This window comes from Simochromis diagramma, unplaced genomic scaffold, assembly GCF_900408965.1.
Source record: "Simochromis diagramma unplaced genomic scaffold, fSimDia1.1 OVJJ01000590.1, whole genome shotgun sequence".
NCBI lineage: Eukaryota > Metazoa > Chordata > Actinopteri > Cichliformes > Cichlidae > Simochromis > Simochromis diagramma.
The window spans coordinates 1,086,121-1,103,986 of NW_024387057.1; the positions used below are offsets into that span (position 1 = coordinate 1,086,121).

The 17,866-nt window shown below is 40.8% G+C and overlaps 1 protein-coding gene across 2 annotated transcripts in view; it reads right to left on the minus strand.

The window, feature by feature from the left end:
- The window catches only part of LOC120741900 (protein mono-ADP-ribosyltransferase PARP14-like), a 50,106-nt gene that overhangs the window by 4,953 nt on the left and 27,287 nt on the right, over positions 1-17,866 (minus strand). The window contains exons 1-7 of one of the 2 annotated variants that reach the window (XM_040045005.1): positions 4,740-5,058; positions 4,522-4,646; positions 1,533-3,047; positions 1,212-1,448; positions 609-833; positions 418-472; positions 109-255 (exon numbers count right to left, since the gene is read on the minus strand). In XM_040045005.1, the coding sequence (XP_039900939.1) occupies positions 109-255; positions 418-472; positions 609-833; positions 1,212-1,448; positions 1,533-3,047; positions 4,522-4,646; positions 4,740-4,911 (2,476 nt within the window). In that variant the 5' untranslated portion in view covers positions 4,912-5,058. Of the gene's footprint in view, positions 1-108; positions 256-417; positions 473-608; positions 834-1,211; positions 1,449-1,532; positions 3,048-4,521; positions 4,647-4,739; positions 5,059-17,866 lie in introns of those variants that run through there. The other variant, XM_040045006.1, reaches the window with a different exon arrangement.

A 17,866-nucleotide genomic window follows, 5' to 3' on the forward strand; every position in this document is an offset into this window, starting at 1 on the left:
ATAGAGAGCTATGCTACCATTGTGGTTAAAAATAACTTCAAAGTTACATCATGGGCCTCCTGCTCACTCCGCCTTCCTGCCTTTATATGCATCCTCGGTTTCACCTACCAAGGTTAAAATTTTGGAAGTCTGTTGTGTTCACCACAGCATCTGTAGTCTCATTAGTGATGTCACCAAACACCACATGTAGTTTAACTCCACTTCCCACTGTTATGACGATGTCATCTAGGTCGCTGGTGAGGGACCTGAAGATTGCTGAGATGAAGAACACCACACATTAGATTTTGTTTGACATTTAATCTGATAACTGAGGGTGCTGATGAATATGGTAAAATATGACACTGGCTGAATGCTTTTTATCTGCTCACTTTGCATTAATGTCACATAATAAAGACAGTCTGAGTAGTGCAAGTTTACCTTGGCCTCCCTGGTTCATATTTAAGCTGAGCTGTTTGTAGACATCGTGGTAGCACTGTAGATAAAAACACAAGAATAACAACATAAATAATTGATGTCTGGTCAGGACAGCCCTGTTCTTGTTTTTTAAAGTGTTTTATAAATAAAGTATGATATGCATATCAGATCAGGACATATCGATTGACACTGACCGCCTCAGAATCAGGGTAACCAGGTTTAATGACAATGTGGATGTTTGTAAGAGATCCAGAGGATGCAGATAATCCAAACTGCTGAATGATGTCGGTCAACACTTGAATAGCTTCTCTCAGCGGGTATTGTAAAACAATTCCTGGCCCAATAATCGGAATGGCCACTGAACCCAAATTCAGCTGTGCACAGAGCTCCAGACACTTCTTCAGACCGTTACCAAGAGCCTGCAAATCAAAAGTTACATATTTTTAAACTATGTTTTCAAACTGTTGGATTGCACACTGCAACTAACAGAGCACACATGGAAAACTGTGAGGCTGCACAAAAAGTTCAATTTGGTTGTATAAGACTTCTCTTGCAGTTATCTGGTTGGTACATTAATGCTTTCGCTTTTCAATTAAATTAAGAAATATTTTATTGTATATTTTTTTTGTCTCGCTTCTACTTTTGCACATACACGTAGATATCATCTGATTATTCCAATTAATACTTTCATCTATGTACAGCTATAAAGTGGATTTCAATGGTTTTCTGAAGGTAAATTAAATATGAATGAGCTCTTCTCCATCACCAGAAGTGTTAATGAAAGTCCTTAATTTTACCTGAACACTCTTTCCTCTTACTCCGTCCCAAGGCAAGCACTCAATGAAGAAAATCTTGGAGCAGCCCAGAGATGGAGGTGCATGAACCAGCTGAACATCACCAGGGGCGAGGGCACAACTGGCTAAGACTGAATCAAACTTTAACTTTAATATATTCCCAGCTTTGGCCAACAAACTGTTGCCAATATTTGTAGAAGTCAGCTGCTTGTTGAGCATGGGGACCACCAGAACATCCACCTGCAGAAATAATATTGAATAACATGAATGTTGATATTTTATTTTGGGATTATGGGAAATAGAATTGAATGGAAATAATCAAACCTGTTCATTTTCTAAACTGCTGAGTTTGATCTTCAGGTTTGTTCTGTTGATTGCAGAGTTTCCAACTGTGCTGTACATGCTGCTGCTGTAGCTGAGAGATCTAGGTGTATCACTGAGTCTGCTGGTGTTTCGTGGTCTTTGCACGTTTCGGGTGGCTGCAGTTTGCTTCTCTCGGATAATGACGTGACAGGAGCTCTCTATCAGCTCTTTAGTCCCTTTACCCTCTTCCTGGAAGTACTGCTGAGCCCCTGGTCCATCTAGAGTCAAAGTGTCTACTATCAGACTGTCTAGAGTTGATGTTAGGGCCTCCTTGGCCTCCTGAACATGACATCGAGGACCAGACACAAACACACAAGGATTTGGAAAATGTGAGGCTTGTAAGGTCACCTTGGTCTGCTTCATGCCAATCAAGTCTAAGATTTTATTAAAACAGTCGACCATTTCAGGATGAAGCAGATTGATGGTTTCTTGAGTTGAAACTTGATTCAACTGGAAGTCATGAAGAACTTCATTGAGCTTGGCCACATTTTCACTGTAGCCCACCAGTTGGACTTTGGTTGTTGAGGTTCCCCTGGCGCCTGGCATGTAGCTGATGTCCACTCTGAACTCTCTACTGTTTGCCTCGTTCTTGGCTTTCGTCAGAATTTCTTTCAACCTGTTGAGATCTATTGCACCCTGCAGCTGTACAGTGGCCACTTTAAGGTCTCTCATTACTGCTGCCTCTGCCTCATTCAGAGCATCAGAGGACAAACTGGACAGAACCAGATCTGAACCCACCTCAAAGAAAACAGGGTTTCTGAGGCTCTGCTGGAAGCGAGTTTGGTATTTTGGGATGGCATCACTGGTCTTCATGAAGGTTAGCAGAGCTGTAGGGAACTTAACGCTCTTCTCCTTTATGTTCTTAATCAGTTCATCCAGTTTTGTAGCTCCTGACTGCACCTCTTTGTCAGGGCCCTCCAAAGTGATCATGGCACTACCTCTGATGATTGTAACCTTTGGACAATTAGCACGCATTTCTCGATTGAACTCTTCTTCTATGAGCTTGAACTTCTTCTCCACAATCGGCACTTCCTTTTTGGTGGGTAGGCTTTTTTCCAAAATTGCAATCTTTTCCTTCATGGCATCAACCTCTCCCACAACCACAGCATAGCCACTCTCTGAGTAAACTTTGATATCATCTGTCTTAAAGGCCGAGTCCTGCAGTACCATTTTCACCTGTTTTGGCTCAAGCACATGATAGCAGTTGTAGCTCTCAGTGAGCCGAATGAAGACCTGATCCACTTGACACTCCCATTTCTCTGCAGCACCACCAAATCCTCCTCCTGGCCCCTTGTCAACCTCTCCTCTAACCAAAACCTCCTCTTCATCAAAATTTAGCTCCACTGTGCAGTCGATTGACGACAGTTGTTTTTCAAAAAATTTGTATGCTTTACAGTTGTCTCTCAGGAAAAACATCAGGAAAACATCTATCCTGAAAGTCTTCTCAAGACCTTTTATGTTTGGGTTTCTAGAGCTCTGAAAGAGGGAAAGAAAAAAAAATCTGTCAATTTATGATATACGATAGGCTACTTATTGTAAACAGTGGGAGTGTACCACATAGGGTTGGACATTAAGTAATACATAACCCTTATTCAAAACCTCTAATTGATGTAATCTTCACCATGTCTGTTTTTTTTTATTTCTTTTTACTTTAAATCTATTAATACTCCATCCAATATGTGCCATCTCTGCTATGTCCAGTCCGTTGCCCCAATTCACACTGTGTGACACTATGTTAGAAAAGAAATATGCTACAGGCCTGTTTCTAAAACAGTCTGGGTATTTGTGTATAATGTAAAGGAAAGCAGAATGCAATGATTGGTGAATAATTTAAAGGTTTTTTATCTGTGTGCTAGCAGAGTGCAGTCTCCATGGATTTCACAAAGAATTTAATATTTTGTTCACTCTGGCCACTATATTAGGTACACCTCTTTAAGCGTATTAATACATAAGGATAATCAGCCAATCACACGCAACTAACAATATAGACATGGCCAAGAGGATCTTCTGAAGTTCGAACTGAGCATCAGAATGAAAAATAAATTTGGGCTGCTTTGATTTATTTCTACTGGGATTTTCCCACACAACCATCTCTAGAGATTACAGAGAATGGACTGAAAAAGAGAAAATATCCAATTCTCTGCATGAAAACGTCTTCTTGATGTCAGAGGTCAGAGGAGAATGGCCAGACTGCTTCGAGCTGATAGGAAGGAAACAGTAACTCAAATAACATCACAACATTATAATAAAAATTTAACAGCAAAGATTTAAAGCGGCACTGAAGTCTTCCCTGTTACTCTCAAGGTGTACCTAATAAAGTGTCCAGTGAGAGTGTTACCATCTGGCTTTTTATGACCTATGTTTTTAAAAACAGTATCTTTGATGATATGGAGATGGAGTATCATACATGGCACTGGTTTCTTCCTTATCTACAAAGGCTTTAATGCAAAATAGTGTATAAAGTTTTTGTATTTGTATCTACTGTGCCGTCCACATGATGTATTTTTCAAGGAAGGCTTTCTTATTTAAACACTGCTGAACTACACTGTATATTTACACTCTGTATTAACAGCAAGACTCAGAAGTGAAAGAAACCTGAGAACTGTCAGCCACTGAAAACACTGAGTCACAATGAAATGAAAGCTATAAAAAAGAGGGCCCAGCAAAAGTGGAGCAAACACGTTCTCTATATTTGTCCCTGACGTCAAATTTAATGATCATGTATTTTTTTTTAAAAAGGACTGTTTTACTATTTAAAATGTATTCTTCGCAGTACTTACAGTGTCTTTGAAATATTTTATAATCATCTGTTTTTTGTCAATATTGTCCTCAGCTGTCCAACTTTTCCTGGAGGTTAACTCATTCCTCTTAAACTAGTTTGGCCACATTATTCTGGCGCTCAGTTTTTACTGTGACCAAAAGTCATGTTTGAAAGAGCAGTAAACTGTACCAGTGATTGGCTTGGCGATGGCTGGTCAGAGGTCTGTGGTGAACTTGTCCGGCTCACGGTCAGCCGCACTTCTCCACTCTGAAGAGTGATGGTGTGAAACTTCCTCTGCAAAACTCTGTCTTGATCTGTAAAACATCCATAAACAGAGTCACTGAAACAGCCTGAATTTAAACACAAATCTAAAAATTTTTTTTTTTACAAATGATCGACTGCCCTACCCTCTTTAAACTTGAAACAGATTTTATAAACTCTTCCTCCGAGTTTTTCTACATTTCCGCAGTCGCCACCCCCGGAGTCTCGCCTTTTCTGAAAGTATCTCCTCACTTTCTCCTTCTCTCTGTCTGTAAAGTCAGTGGCTTCAAAAAACAGTGGATACGGATATTCATCCATTTTATCTGCAAGTCTACACTAACAGTAGAACTTTCAGCCCGTCTAACACTTGTTTGTGTCGCTCTGTCACGGCCTGTTTTTGTTTCACTTTCACTTTTAAAGTATCACATCCTGGTGTTTACACGCCCACACCCAGCAATGGAAAAAGTCCGCATTTAATTCTCAGGGGCTTTTCTCGTCTCACCTACTCTGCAGGTACTTTAAAGGTGTTTCAGCTGTCAGAGTATAACTCTAAATTATATTTATGTCTTAATATGGTTTTGAGAAAGACATTTTACCAGTAATTATGCTGACAACAAATTAGGGTTTCTATTTTATGCTTCATCTGATCTGCAAATATATTTCACATAAACCCATCCATCCATTCGTCCTCTTGCGCTTATCCCTATCTGGACGCACTGGAGCTGGAGCCTATCCCTGCTACCATAGGTCTGTAGAGGCGGGGCACACCCTGAACATACAGGAATGCCTTCGTGTAAAACCTTCCTTATATCCTGTAATATTACCACACCGACCCACTAGGTGTCATTATAGACCCAAAACTGTGTCAGTGCAGTGAAACGTAATAATAATTACATTTAAGGTGTTTTTATTCATGTTTTGCTTCATGTGACATTTCGGTTTAATTCATGAAGTGGCTTTCAGAGTGAAAGAAAAAAAAAAAACATAATAGCAATAGAGCCAGTTCTAAAATGTTAATTTGTTAATACAGTGAATGAAAAGATGTTATTTAAAATGTTTATAGAAACTATCAAACCGTTTTAAGAAGTAAAGCACAATTATTGCTTGTACTGAGGTACTGATAAAATGCATTTATGTAGGTGTTATGTGTGTATTCTTTAATAAATAAATAAATGTTCAGGATGTTCAGACACACACGGCCCTGACTCAGTGAGTGTCAGAGGAATGAATCTAAAATCTGGAAATCAGTCACAGTTTTTGTACCTGTATCTTTGATTATTCTTTCTCAAATAGTTTATTTTAAGAGCTAAAACAGTATATGTTAAAATTCACAGGGCAAAAAAGCGTCACTGATTTAATACATTTTTAAAACACTGAAATTTTCATAAAGCCACAGCTACTAAACAAACTCGAAATGCCATAATATTCACTGCTGAGGAAATTACACATCATTCACTTCATTATTAAACTCTGCATTTACTTATAAGTCATCAAGTGTTTTCATTTTCACATGAATGCCTGTTTACACTTATAGATTTTGTCTTGGTCTTCCACAGTGTTCTTCCACATTCTCACATGTAGTTTCAAGTGGTAATCTACAAATATCTAAAGCTCAGACCCCAAACTTTAGAGTTCAATTGAAGTAAGCTTAGTTTATTATGCATGAACAAATAATGACATGTTTTTTTCAACATATGGTTTGAATAACATTGTTGAAATGCTCATATTTTACGTGTAAATTAACAGAAAGACCAGAGACCTGACATAAATTATATGTTGAACTGTCTCGACATGAACAGTGATCTGTGCCTCTTTAAATATGTCCTTCCCATTCAAAGGTGCTTCAGCAGCCCCGCCTACAAGGGCTGGGAAAATCTGCCTCTTCTATTTTCATCTCACTCTGTTACATCAGTTACATCGATTCTTAATGTATTTTAACATTACCATGTTTCCCAGAAAAGCTCCTATTGAATCAGTTCTTTATGATGGACTCACGGCTGTCCTGACTCATGTCGTAATATAGAAGGTTTGGTTTTGCATTTCCTCTTTATAAAGGAAGTGCAAAACCAAATAACCTTCCCTTTTGTAGAGCTGAAACTAGTCCAAATTAAGGCTAGACTGAAACTTCAAAGCATTTTGCTGACTGTGGAACTGGCAGTGACTGGTTTTATACACGAAATACCATGAACTTTATGTTTTGTCTGTTTTTCTGTCTTTGTCTTTACGTTCACTTTACATTCACTTTAATTGGGCCGCACCTCGTAATCTTTAAATTCTGGCGTTTTCAGTCTCATTGCCACAGGTGTACAAATCAAACGCCTAGCTGTGCAGTCTGTCTTTATAAACATTTGTGAAAGAAATAGTTCTTGGGTCGCTCTAAAGAGGCCACTGAAGTGAGCATGGTGCTGTGACAGGATGTCACCATGCCAACAGGTTCGTTTGTGACATTTCTTTACTTGTACAAATTCCACTATCACCTCAAAGGGGTGTTTTTTTTTTCAAAGTGGAAACATTTAGGAACCACAGCACCTCAGCCACAAAGTGTGAGAACATGTATACCTACAGAGTGGGGCTGCCGAGTACAGATGCTGATAGTGCCTGAAAGCTATTAACTGCAGGGCTCCAAACCCCAACTGAGATTAATATCAGCACAAAAACTGTGCACTGGGAGCGTCATGGCATGGGTTTCCATGGCTGAGCTGCTTCATTAATGTATAGCATAGCCCAGTTTCAGCTGTTGTGTTTAGTGCTAATGGTTAATTGTTTGCTTAAGTTTGCTAATGCTCATTTTGTGCAGCAATAGACATATTTACCATCAGCAAATCGCTGACCAGATTGGGGAGGGATTCATGAATACAAGATATGACAGCTGGACTTCTTTTTGGCTCATGATGAATTTTTACCTCATGAAGAAGATTTTCATAAAAATATGCTCTTCGGTGAGCAGTCACAGTTATATATGTTGGGTCTACGCTTCCACAGGCCCTGCTGGTTTAGAGACTTATTCCCATTAACGACAAGGAAGCAAGACGCAAGAGAAGGACCTCAGAGCAGCCCTCCTGCCCTCGGTCAGACCACTTCGAAGAACCAGCTTCTGCTTGCCGCCTTTTATTGGAAACAGTTACAGTACACACAAGCACCACCCACTGTAAACCCCCCCTATGGTTCTAAAAGACAAGGTACTATGTGTGTATGTGTGTGCACGTGTAAGCACGTGTGTCTATGTGTGTGTGTGTGTGTGTGTGTGTGTGTGTGTGCATGTATGTGTGACCATCTGTATGTGTGTGTGTGTGTGTGTGTGCATGTGAGTGTGTGTGTTTGGGGGTGCGTTTGTGTGACCTCCTGCCCACAAAAGGGTCATAAAAGCAGGAAGCTTACTAAACAAGAAAACAGAACCTTCACATAGGATGTGCCTATAATAAAATACAGGCTGGGGAGGTCAACAGAAACAGAAGAATGTCTTTGATCATTCTTACAAATTTAATAACACAATGACAATATTTAACAATTTCAACCTCACAATATATAAGGTTTTAACAAGAGATCTGAAGTCTGCTGAATCAGTCCAATGTTTGTTTGTTTGTTTGTTTTAGCTATAATAGCTATTAGCTATAAACCACAGTTATAAACGTGCAAAAATCCCTGTCTTAAGCTGCTAGGTCCAGAAGTGGGCCAGTGAAGTCACCACACACTAGGAAAGCTGACTGGGAGCCCACCAAATCCTGAATTTATTTATGTTTGTTTTGCAATTTTCCATTAGGGTCATGTGCAGAGCCGTGGGGAGGGCCTTGAAGTTGGGAATGCTGACGTTAGTGTATGTGTGTGTGTAGTGTAAAGGTTTGCTTTGGGGTATGTTCTAGGGTATAGAGCAGTTCATTCAACTTGTCACATCTTAATATAACTCTACAAAGTATGTCAGTGTTGAAACTTTTTACAGCTTAACCAGGACAAAACTGAAGTTTTAATTGTCGGTCCTGAGGCTCAGAGAGAGAAACTCTTGTCTAAATTAGAGGCATTTTCACTATGTCCTTCGCTACAAATGAAAAACCTGGGTGTTATTTTTGACTCTGAGCTTGGTTTTATCCCACATGTTAAACATGTAACCAAAATTGGATTTTATCATCTAAAAAATATAGCCAGAGTCCGCCCTATTCTCTCTCGGGCCAACACGGAGATGCTGATGCATGCTTTTATTACCAGTCGCATTGATTACTGTAATGCCCTGCTCTCTGGTCTTCCTAAGAAGAATATTTCAACTTTACAACTTTTGCAAAACTCGGCAGCTCGTGTGCTGACGAAGACCAGAGAGCGGGCCCACATTACACCAGTTTTAGAATCGCTGCACTGGCTCCCCGTGTGTTTCAGGATCGATTTTAAAGTTCTTTTATTGGTTTTTAAATGTCTTAATGGTCTTGGGCCTTCTTATCTCTCAGATCTGCTTTTACCATACGAACCCTCGCGGACCCTGAGGTCCTCTGGTACTGGCCTTTTGATTGTCCCTAAAGTCAGGACACATACTCACGGAGAGGCAGCTTTTCAGTGGTACGGTCCTCGTCTGTGGAACAGCCTGCCGGAGGAGCTCAGGGCCGCAGAGAACGTACATGTTTTTAAGAACAGGCTCAAGACCCACCTTTTTAATTTAGCTTTTACTTAGCGTTTACTTATTTTTTATGCTTATTTATTCTATCCTGTTATTCTATTATTAATTTAGGATTTACCTAATATTTATTGATTTTATTCTTATTCATTTTTTAATCTTCTTACTCTATTTATATTTATATTTATATTGTATCCTGTTCTTATTTATTTTATCATTTTACCCATATCTCCAGTGTTTCCTCGGAGGGCGCTCTCTGCACCGGGGCTGTTATTGACCGTGGCTGCTGGGTCTCTGGGGTCCTCTCAGCCTGGTTGGGGGGCTCCTTGGCCTCCCTCCTGCTGTGGCTGCGGTCTGTGACCGGCTCCCGGTGCAGATGGCTCTCTGTTATAATGTTTCCTCACTTGGCTCATGCGAGCCCAGCCCAATTTTTACTCTTTAAGTGTGCGCGTGTGTGTATGTGTGTGTGGGTGGGGGTGGGGGGATATATGTGTATTGAGAGTGTGGGGAGTGAGTTGGAGGGTGGGGTGGGCTGCTTTTAACTATGTAAAGCACTTTGTGCTACATTTTTTCTGTATGAAAAGTGCTTTATAAATAAAGATTGATTGATTGATTGATTGAAACTACCAGACCCCACTGCACACAGGACACAAGAATAAACAGTGAAACTTAACTGGTCCTGAACCCCCACAGCTAACAAAAATATATCAGCTTATAGACAATATTTTAACAGTGTGACAATAATTTAAAAAGAAAAACAAACTACGACCCACATAGCAAAATTGGTATGGCCTGGATATGGCCCACACAATGTGCTTACACATGGCCCACATACCGCAAAGAATGACGGCCCTTTGGTGGCCCAGATCAGGTTTACCAGAGGTGGCCCACACATGGGCCAGCACAAAGCCAGTTGGAGACACAATGGTGGTCCGGTGCTGGCCCATGTGTGGATTACCTCTACATGTCAGGTGGTGACCTGCAGTATCACCCCCCGCCCTCCAGTTGGAGTCAATTCACTATCTGTCCCTGTGTCAGTCTGTCTCTCTGTTAGCCCAGTTTCTTACTCTATGTCTCACTTTATCCATCAAGCGAGTGAACGGCATTCCAAGGGACCACCCAGGTCCCGCTGTAAATCTCTGAAAAAGTCTCAAACCTAATCATATTCCTCATATGCTACATATACATATGATATTCTACATGCTTTTAAACCATTTAAAATTACAATTCATAGTTTTATATGTGAATTACATAATGTTAAATTACTATTAAACAAATGACTGACTAAGTATTTTAGACTTTAGTTTACTTCAGCCATATTCCATATAAATCAGGTATCATACAAAAATAAAAATAGCTTCAAATACAGTCATGACAATAAAAGAATATGACTTTAAGGACTTAACAACATTACTTCAGTTATACTACACCAACATCTCTTATACATTAGCACTAAGGGAACACTGAATGACCTGGTGGTTTTTGTACATAAAACTACTCATCTAAGATGAATATTATTCTGTGCTTGATGTGCCTCAGCTTTGGCCCTGGCTCTTCCTCTCTGACTGCACTAGGACATATTGCCACCTGATAAAATAACACATTGATTCGTGCCATATAAAAAGTGAGACATGTCAATTCAGATTCTCTGTCAAATGTACACTAATGAATCAATTTACATCAGCAGCCTAACAACTGTCATGATAATAAATACTAGTTAATCTATAGCACCAAATCATCAGTCAGTCACCTGTGACCTCACCTCTGTCTGAGCTACAACATGGCAGAGCTGCCTCTGTCACCTGATAAATGACAGTGAGACATTCCAAATACATGCAGTCACACATGTGCTTCAAATAGTCATGAACCAACAAGTCATCATCCAACTTCACCTGTAATCTTGTGTCACCATTGCTCTCTGAGCTTTGTGTTGGTTCTTCTGTCACCTGACAAATAGGACATACATGACAATAAGAATAAAATGTGCAGCTGCTTCAGTGTTTCTGTCAATTTGTGCAGATCTCGACTCATCAGTAATGTTTGTAGTGTGAGTGCATTTTTAAAACAATTTGTGCAAACTGCACTACAAGGTGGAATATTTGCAAAATCATGACTACCTCATGATATTTTGTCTCAAAAATTAACCCTATGAATATGTCAGTACCATTAGGATGAAATTATTGTGTCACCGACATTTTAACGTTAGACATATAATTCTAACAGCCTCTGTATCTAATATCTAATATCCTGGCTTACTCAACGCTGCCGTTTTCTCTGACATTTTCAATCAAAATTAGAAATGCTCTGGGAGACTGAGATAACTAATAGTGCTGCCTGCTGTGCAGTTAGTTTCCAAAACACGCTATTCATGGTTACATACAATTTTAGACTGATGTGGGCCAAAGCTTAGTATAGCCTGTAACGTTATTATGACGGACACATTTTATGTGTTAACTTGGCTTTAAGTGACTTACAGATTTCTTTGAAAAATACTTTCTTATATCCAGCTTCTTCCTTTTTGCCATCCTCCTCTCTTCATTGCAGGTTTTAGCAGCAGGTACTGCTGCTAAAACTAAACATAACTCCCTGAAAGGCACAGCCAATCACACTGGCCAGATTTGTCACATGAAGTAGGACTCCAGTAGAGAACTCTTTCTGCACCGCTGGGTGAATGAGACGTTGACAGATCGTTTTTTCTTTCTTTCTATCGGGTTTGTTTTTCTTTACTCGAAGAGATCAAATTATTGGTGGGGACAATTCAATAATCGCTGGATATTAATGGGGACATGTTCCTTCCGTCCATGCCAAATCTACGCCCTTGCTTCTGGACATGCTGAAGGAAGGTAGAAGTAACCGTATTTTTCGGACCATAAGGTAGACTGCATTATACGACGCATTAAGCGAAACAAAACAGTCAGAAGAGTCAAACTTTACTCGACTCATTCTTCTTGCTTCCTCTACTTCTGTACCATTGATTCATTAATGCTCTATTCCCATGTTCTGGACCTGAAAACAGGGTCTGATCTTTGTTATTTTTCTATTAAGGTTTGAACTTTGAGAGTGTTTAAACAAGAGAAGTGTGAAAATGTTCATGCCTGTCTGAGAAAAGTGTATAAAGTGTGTAGTGAGAGGTTTTACAGCCTTAAAACATCTATAATAATTGTAAAAAATAAAGTTTGCTGCTTTGCGGATTTCACCTATCGCAGATTATTTTTAGAACCTAACTCCTGCGACAAAAAAGGGACCACTGTAACACATTACATATAACGCGTTACTGCCCATCTCTGGTTACAAGTATTCAATTAAAAATTCACAGTTTCCTTTTGAATGTTGATCACCCACCTACTCTAATTTTTCCCTCTTTTAAGCATGGACCAGACTATCATTCAATAAATCTTTATTATGGTATTGTGACAAGTTCTCAGATTAATTAGATGTGATTCTAAGTGCTTTATACTTTACAAAGTGAAGATATATGATGCAAATGTCAACTATATAAAAGATTAAAAACGGCATAATCTTGTAATATGTTTCCAGTGTTTATATACATATCCACCTGAGAACCGAGAATAAGAGACTCTTCCCATTGACCTTTGTTGGTGATTTTCTTCCTCTTTAGAAGTAATAGAGACAATCCAAACACATGAGATATCAATGGAAAGCCCAGGATGTCCTCTATTTAGTACATCAGGATTTAATAGGGTAGCTCAAAGAGGTCAAAAGATATTGACTAAAAACAAATGTCCATTACAGAGGCCATAAATGAGGCCATAAAAGGCTGGTTCTCAGGACTTTTCATTTCATTCAATCAGAAGCAGCTACTGTTTAGCTAATTCTGTCATGAACTGGCTGTGTGGCAGGCAGGATGAGGACCCAAACGCAAACTCACGGGAAAACAGGACTGAACTCAAAATACAGCTTTATTGCTGACAAAAGATGACAACGATACAAAATAACATGAAACTAAACTGGGAAGTACTAAGGAACGGACTTACGAGGAAACACACGGAGGGGCACACAGTCATGAGGGAGAACGCGACACCGAACTGAGGGAGACGCAGACAGAAATACACAGAGGGTTAATGAGGGAAGTGGGAACACACGGGGAACACAGCTGACACAGATAACCATAACGAGACAGGGCAGGAGTGAACACAACATGACGCATACTGACGAGAGACTGTCAAAGTAAAACAGGAAGTACACAGAGGTTCAGACAGGAGGAGAGAGAGCACAGGGAGAACACAGACATAACGGGCTGGGGAAAACATGGAATAAAACACAAGGAGAGACGAGGGCTCACAGATACACAGGAGGTAACCAAATAAGGAACATCTTAACTAAATAACCTAGGAACCAAGGCATAAATAGGGAACAAAATACAAAACACACAAAAACTAAGAATACTGGGCCAACATGGCCCAGGACCATGACAAATTCAGTGGCAGATCAATAATTAAGTTTAAAATCAGATATAATTCAATACTTAATTTCATTTCATTAAATATAATTGTCTGTAGTTTCAAATGTACATATATAAGTTTTATATTATTATTTTGGGGTTTTTCAGACACCTTCCTTTGTAAACAGTGGAAAACCCTTTTCTCTTTACTCTCCCTTGAATGTGATGAGGTAGTCAGGGTACGCTTGGTTGTCATGAAACACAACATACATGCTGGGTTTATACATTCTGTCTACCACGCTGTCGTAACGGTCGTGAGGCTGCTGGGGGTTTCGAGGTGGAGGCACCATCATATCCTTTTGGCCTAGAGTGTAGATGCCTGTGAGGACTCGGGCGACGAACATTAACTGAGAACCATCAGCAGCTGGCTTGGAGTAGGTGGGGTGGGCTGAGTAGCTGGCTTTTACAGCAAAGTAGGTCCCACGACCGTATGAAGTTGCTGAGTGTGAAAAGAAAAAAACAAAATTAGCAATAGGTGATCCTATTTACACTGTAGTGACTTGCAACATTAATTACATGATACCCCTCAGCCTCCTGGCAGTAGTCTCTTTAGGTGTCACAAATACCCTGGAAGTACAAGCTGTAGAACACAGAATTACTAGTTCATTGTACTGTTAATTTCATATCTTTCACCATGTGTTTTAACTACACTGTTGATTGACAGGAACACAAAAACATCTTTTAACCTGATAAGGAATCAAGTGCTGTTATTGTACTAGACCTGAAAACATCTTCACAATCACTTAAAACCCCACCGACACTTAAACCCCCAGGTTTCATGTGTCGCTAAAGCTACAAATGCTTAACAGTGTAAAAAGAAAAAACACAAAAAACAAATCCCTGCCTTCCATGTCATCCTTCAAACACCAATGTCACCAGACATGAAAATAATTTATTCATTCTTATGTGCGCGTAATCACAGTGTATTCTTACCTGCATTGTCATGACAGTATGCAGGACCAAACAGTGGTTATAGTTGACTGCCTGTTACTTGTCAAAGGTTTCATTAAACACATTAACTCTCCTCATTGGTAACTAGTAACAAATACTGTAATTAACACTTAAATCTATGCACCTTAAGAGTCAGTTTTCTGAAGCATGGAACATCCTTTAACACTTCTCTTATCAAATTGTGCTCTGGCCCAAAAATTCCATACAGCTGTACTTACATCCATATCCCCCTGACCATCAGCAATACAAATTTGTCCTCTGTAGAGGACATTTCTAAACCTGAATATCTCCCATCCACTACATACTACAGAATTACCTCCTTTTGGTATCTACAGAGCACATTTAGGGCTTTCCAATGATACCAAATGTGAAGAGGTGAGGCTTTGGGAACTTTAGTTTTTTCATCAAGGAACATGACGGCCATCACTACAAGCACATTTTATGGGAAGAAAAAAACAGTAAGTGCATAAAACATTTTATTGAGCAATTTATTTATTTTTTTATTTATTTATTTATTTTTGTGTCCCGTTTGGATCTTTGGCCATCAGAATTGTTGTCTTAAGGCCAAGAAAGATGCCAAGCGGATTTATTTTACCAAGTGGATCGTCATGGCCTTGCCATATTGGTCCATTTGATTGACCTTTATTATAATTATGAATTTATTTTATTTTCAGTTGCTACAAATGGGACAAACATGACTGGGGGATAGGACAGGGAGAAAGAATGAAAGAAAGAGAGGGAGAGAAAGAAAACCAAAGGGGAGAAGAGACGGTGAGAAGGGGGGGAAGAAAGAAAAAAAAACAAACAAACAAAAAAAACAAAACACCTGGGTCACCTGTATGGAGAAAAAAAACAGAAGAGAAAGCAAACAACAAAGAGCAACATAATAAAAAAAACAGCACCATCACAATAAACTAGCTAGCAGTAGATATCAGTAGATACTAAATAATAAACGATATTGTGCAGCACGCAAGATAGACAGTGCACAATGTGCTTTGAGGCAGCAGCCAAGAAAGCTGTAGTCCGCGTCTGTGAATACCCGTGTGTACACCTGTGTGCATACCTGTGTGGATCAGCATGCTTGCATTCCAAAGGTTTCTCCATGTAACGATCTGCTAGGGAGTGTGGGGAGCCACAGCCCCGTCCTCCAGGGCATGAAGCAGGTATGGAGGAGATCAAAACTCCAGACATCCAGAGGCCCCCAGAACACAAGAGACCAAGGAAGACCAACAGAGGGGCAGCCGCGCCACTGTCCCAGTAAGAGCTGAGGAGAGTCCCAGATGAGGGCTCACTCAGCAGCCGCGGAGCAGAAGCCAAGGGGAGTTGCAGTGACGCGCCCGTGAGCTCTGCCGGCAGCCAGCCGTGCCTGAGTGACCGAGCCCCAGGCCGAGAGGCCGGGGGCACCCCACCTCCGAAGTGGCCCGAGCGAGCCCCAGGCTCCAGGCCCCGATAAGCGGCCGCCAAGGAGTGAGCCGGTGTGTACCCGGACGCCCACCCCCAGACACAAAGAACCACCAACGCACCGACACCTGAGGGAGTCCGCCACTGGCAGGGGAAGTGGTGGTGGGTGGAGATAGGCCTCCAAACCTTGGAGGGCCTGAGATGTCCCCAGAGAGGTGGCGTCTGATACCCAACCTGACATATAGACGCAGACATACAGGCACACACAGATACAAACATCCATTCCCACCCTCATGCTCTCATATGCACTTACTCCACACTCAACCAACGTGGAGACAGACATAAAGAGACGCTGTACACACGATCACACTCCCCAAGCGTACTCTACGAACCGGGTCTAGGTACCCTTGCCCCTGGAGGGGGGAACTGCACCCAGACCCAGGTGGTGTTACCCTTTTCCCTGCGGTGGGGGGAGGCAGACCGCCCCGACTCTGCAGCAGCAGGGAGGCCCCACACTCCAGACCGCAGTCGGACGGCCAACTCCTCCTAGCCCCCCCGCTCCAGCAGGCCGCAGAGAACGGGGGTGAGAGAAGACTCCAAAGCTCCCTCCACCCGCTCATTGTAGTGTTGATGCATGTGTGTTCTAAGGTGCAATTAAAACCCAGGAGGGCATGGAGCTACCTGCCAGAGAGCAGCAGGTAAGCGCATGGTCCCTCCTGCTAGCCCTCAATGTCTACGTGTATTTAAAATTGAGAGGTGGGCAACGACGCCAGGGGTGAGGTGTACACCCTGATGGTAATTTGGACTCCGTGTATCGTGCCCACCCCCAAGATCCTATATGTATGTGTAATGAGAGTGTGAGTAATGTGAATGTCTAAGTTGTGGGATAAAATTGAGGCAGAGGCAGCCAGAAGGGGACAGAGGGGGGGGGGGGGGGGTAGCCTCCTCTGCACCCTGGTGACATACCCCTACTCCAAGGCCCTGCATGTGTGGGTGGTTGTGGTGGAGCAATTTTTGACTATAAATGTTGTTAACATATTTTAGATAAGTCCCTTAATAATAACACATTAAAGCATAGTATGCTAATTTTTCTTTAATTAAGGATAGTATTGAAGTGTTTAAAGCAGGGGTAGGCAACCTTTCTGATGGCGAGTGCCATTTAAAATTTCCTCAGAAGTCAGCGTGCCATATGATTGCATTATCAATAAATTTAATAACGCTCTATATGAACAGTTACACACAATACAGAACCACTTTATAGATTTCTATTTGTTTGCAGATGTTGGCAGCTATCAGTGAATAGTTATCAGCTATTTTGAAACAAAAAAAGACAAAAGAAAAAAGACTTTTCATCCATAACAAGAACTCCATAACAGCAAATGGACTGTACAACAGAAAATACAAATGCTATTTATGGTCTCCTCACAACAATGATAAGAAAAATAAACTAAGCCAATATGGCATGTTTGTTAATACAGAGACACACATGTTAATGTGATCTCTGGTCTCCCACTCAAAGACACAGGTCTCCGAGTGTCCAGCATTCAGACAGCTACCTGAGGACACTTATGTGAGAGAAAATCTGATTTGGTTGTAAGATTCAGATAATTATTTAATAACAGTCAGACATTTTAAATGAGAATAAGAAAGAAAAGTATTTCTTTGTGCCCCCTTTCCCTGTTAATGCTCTACCTGGCCCCCCTGGCAAAACTTTGCTAGATCCTGATAAACCTGTTTCTCCATCACCTGTTCAGCTGTTGATGTTTCCCTCTCACCAGATATACAAACCGATATCATGACCAGCAGCTTTTACAGCTGTGGCTCCAGCCAACATCAGCTGATACTAGAAATGAATATTAAAT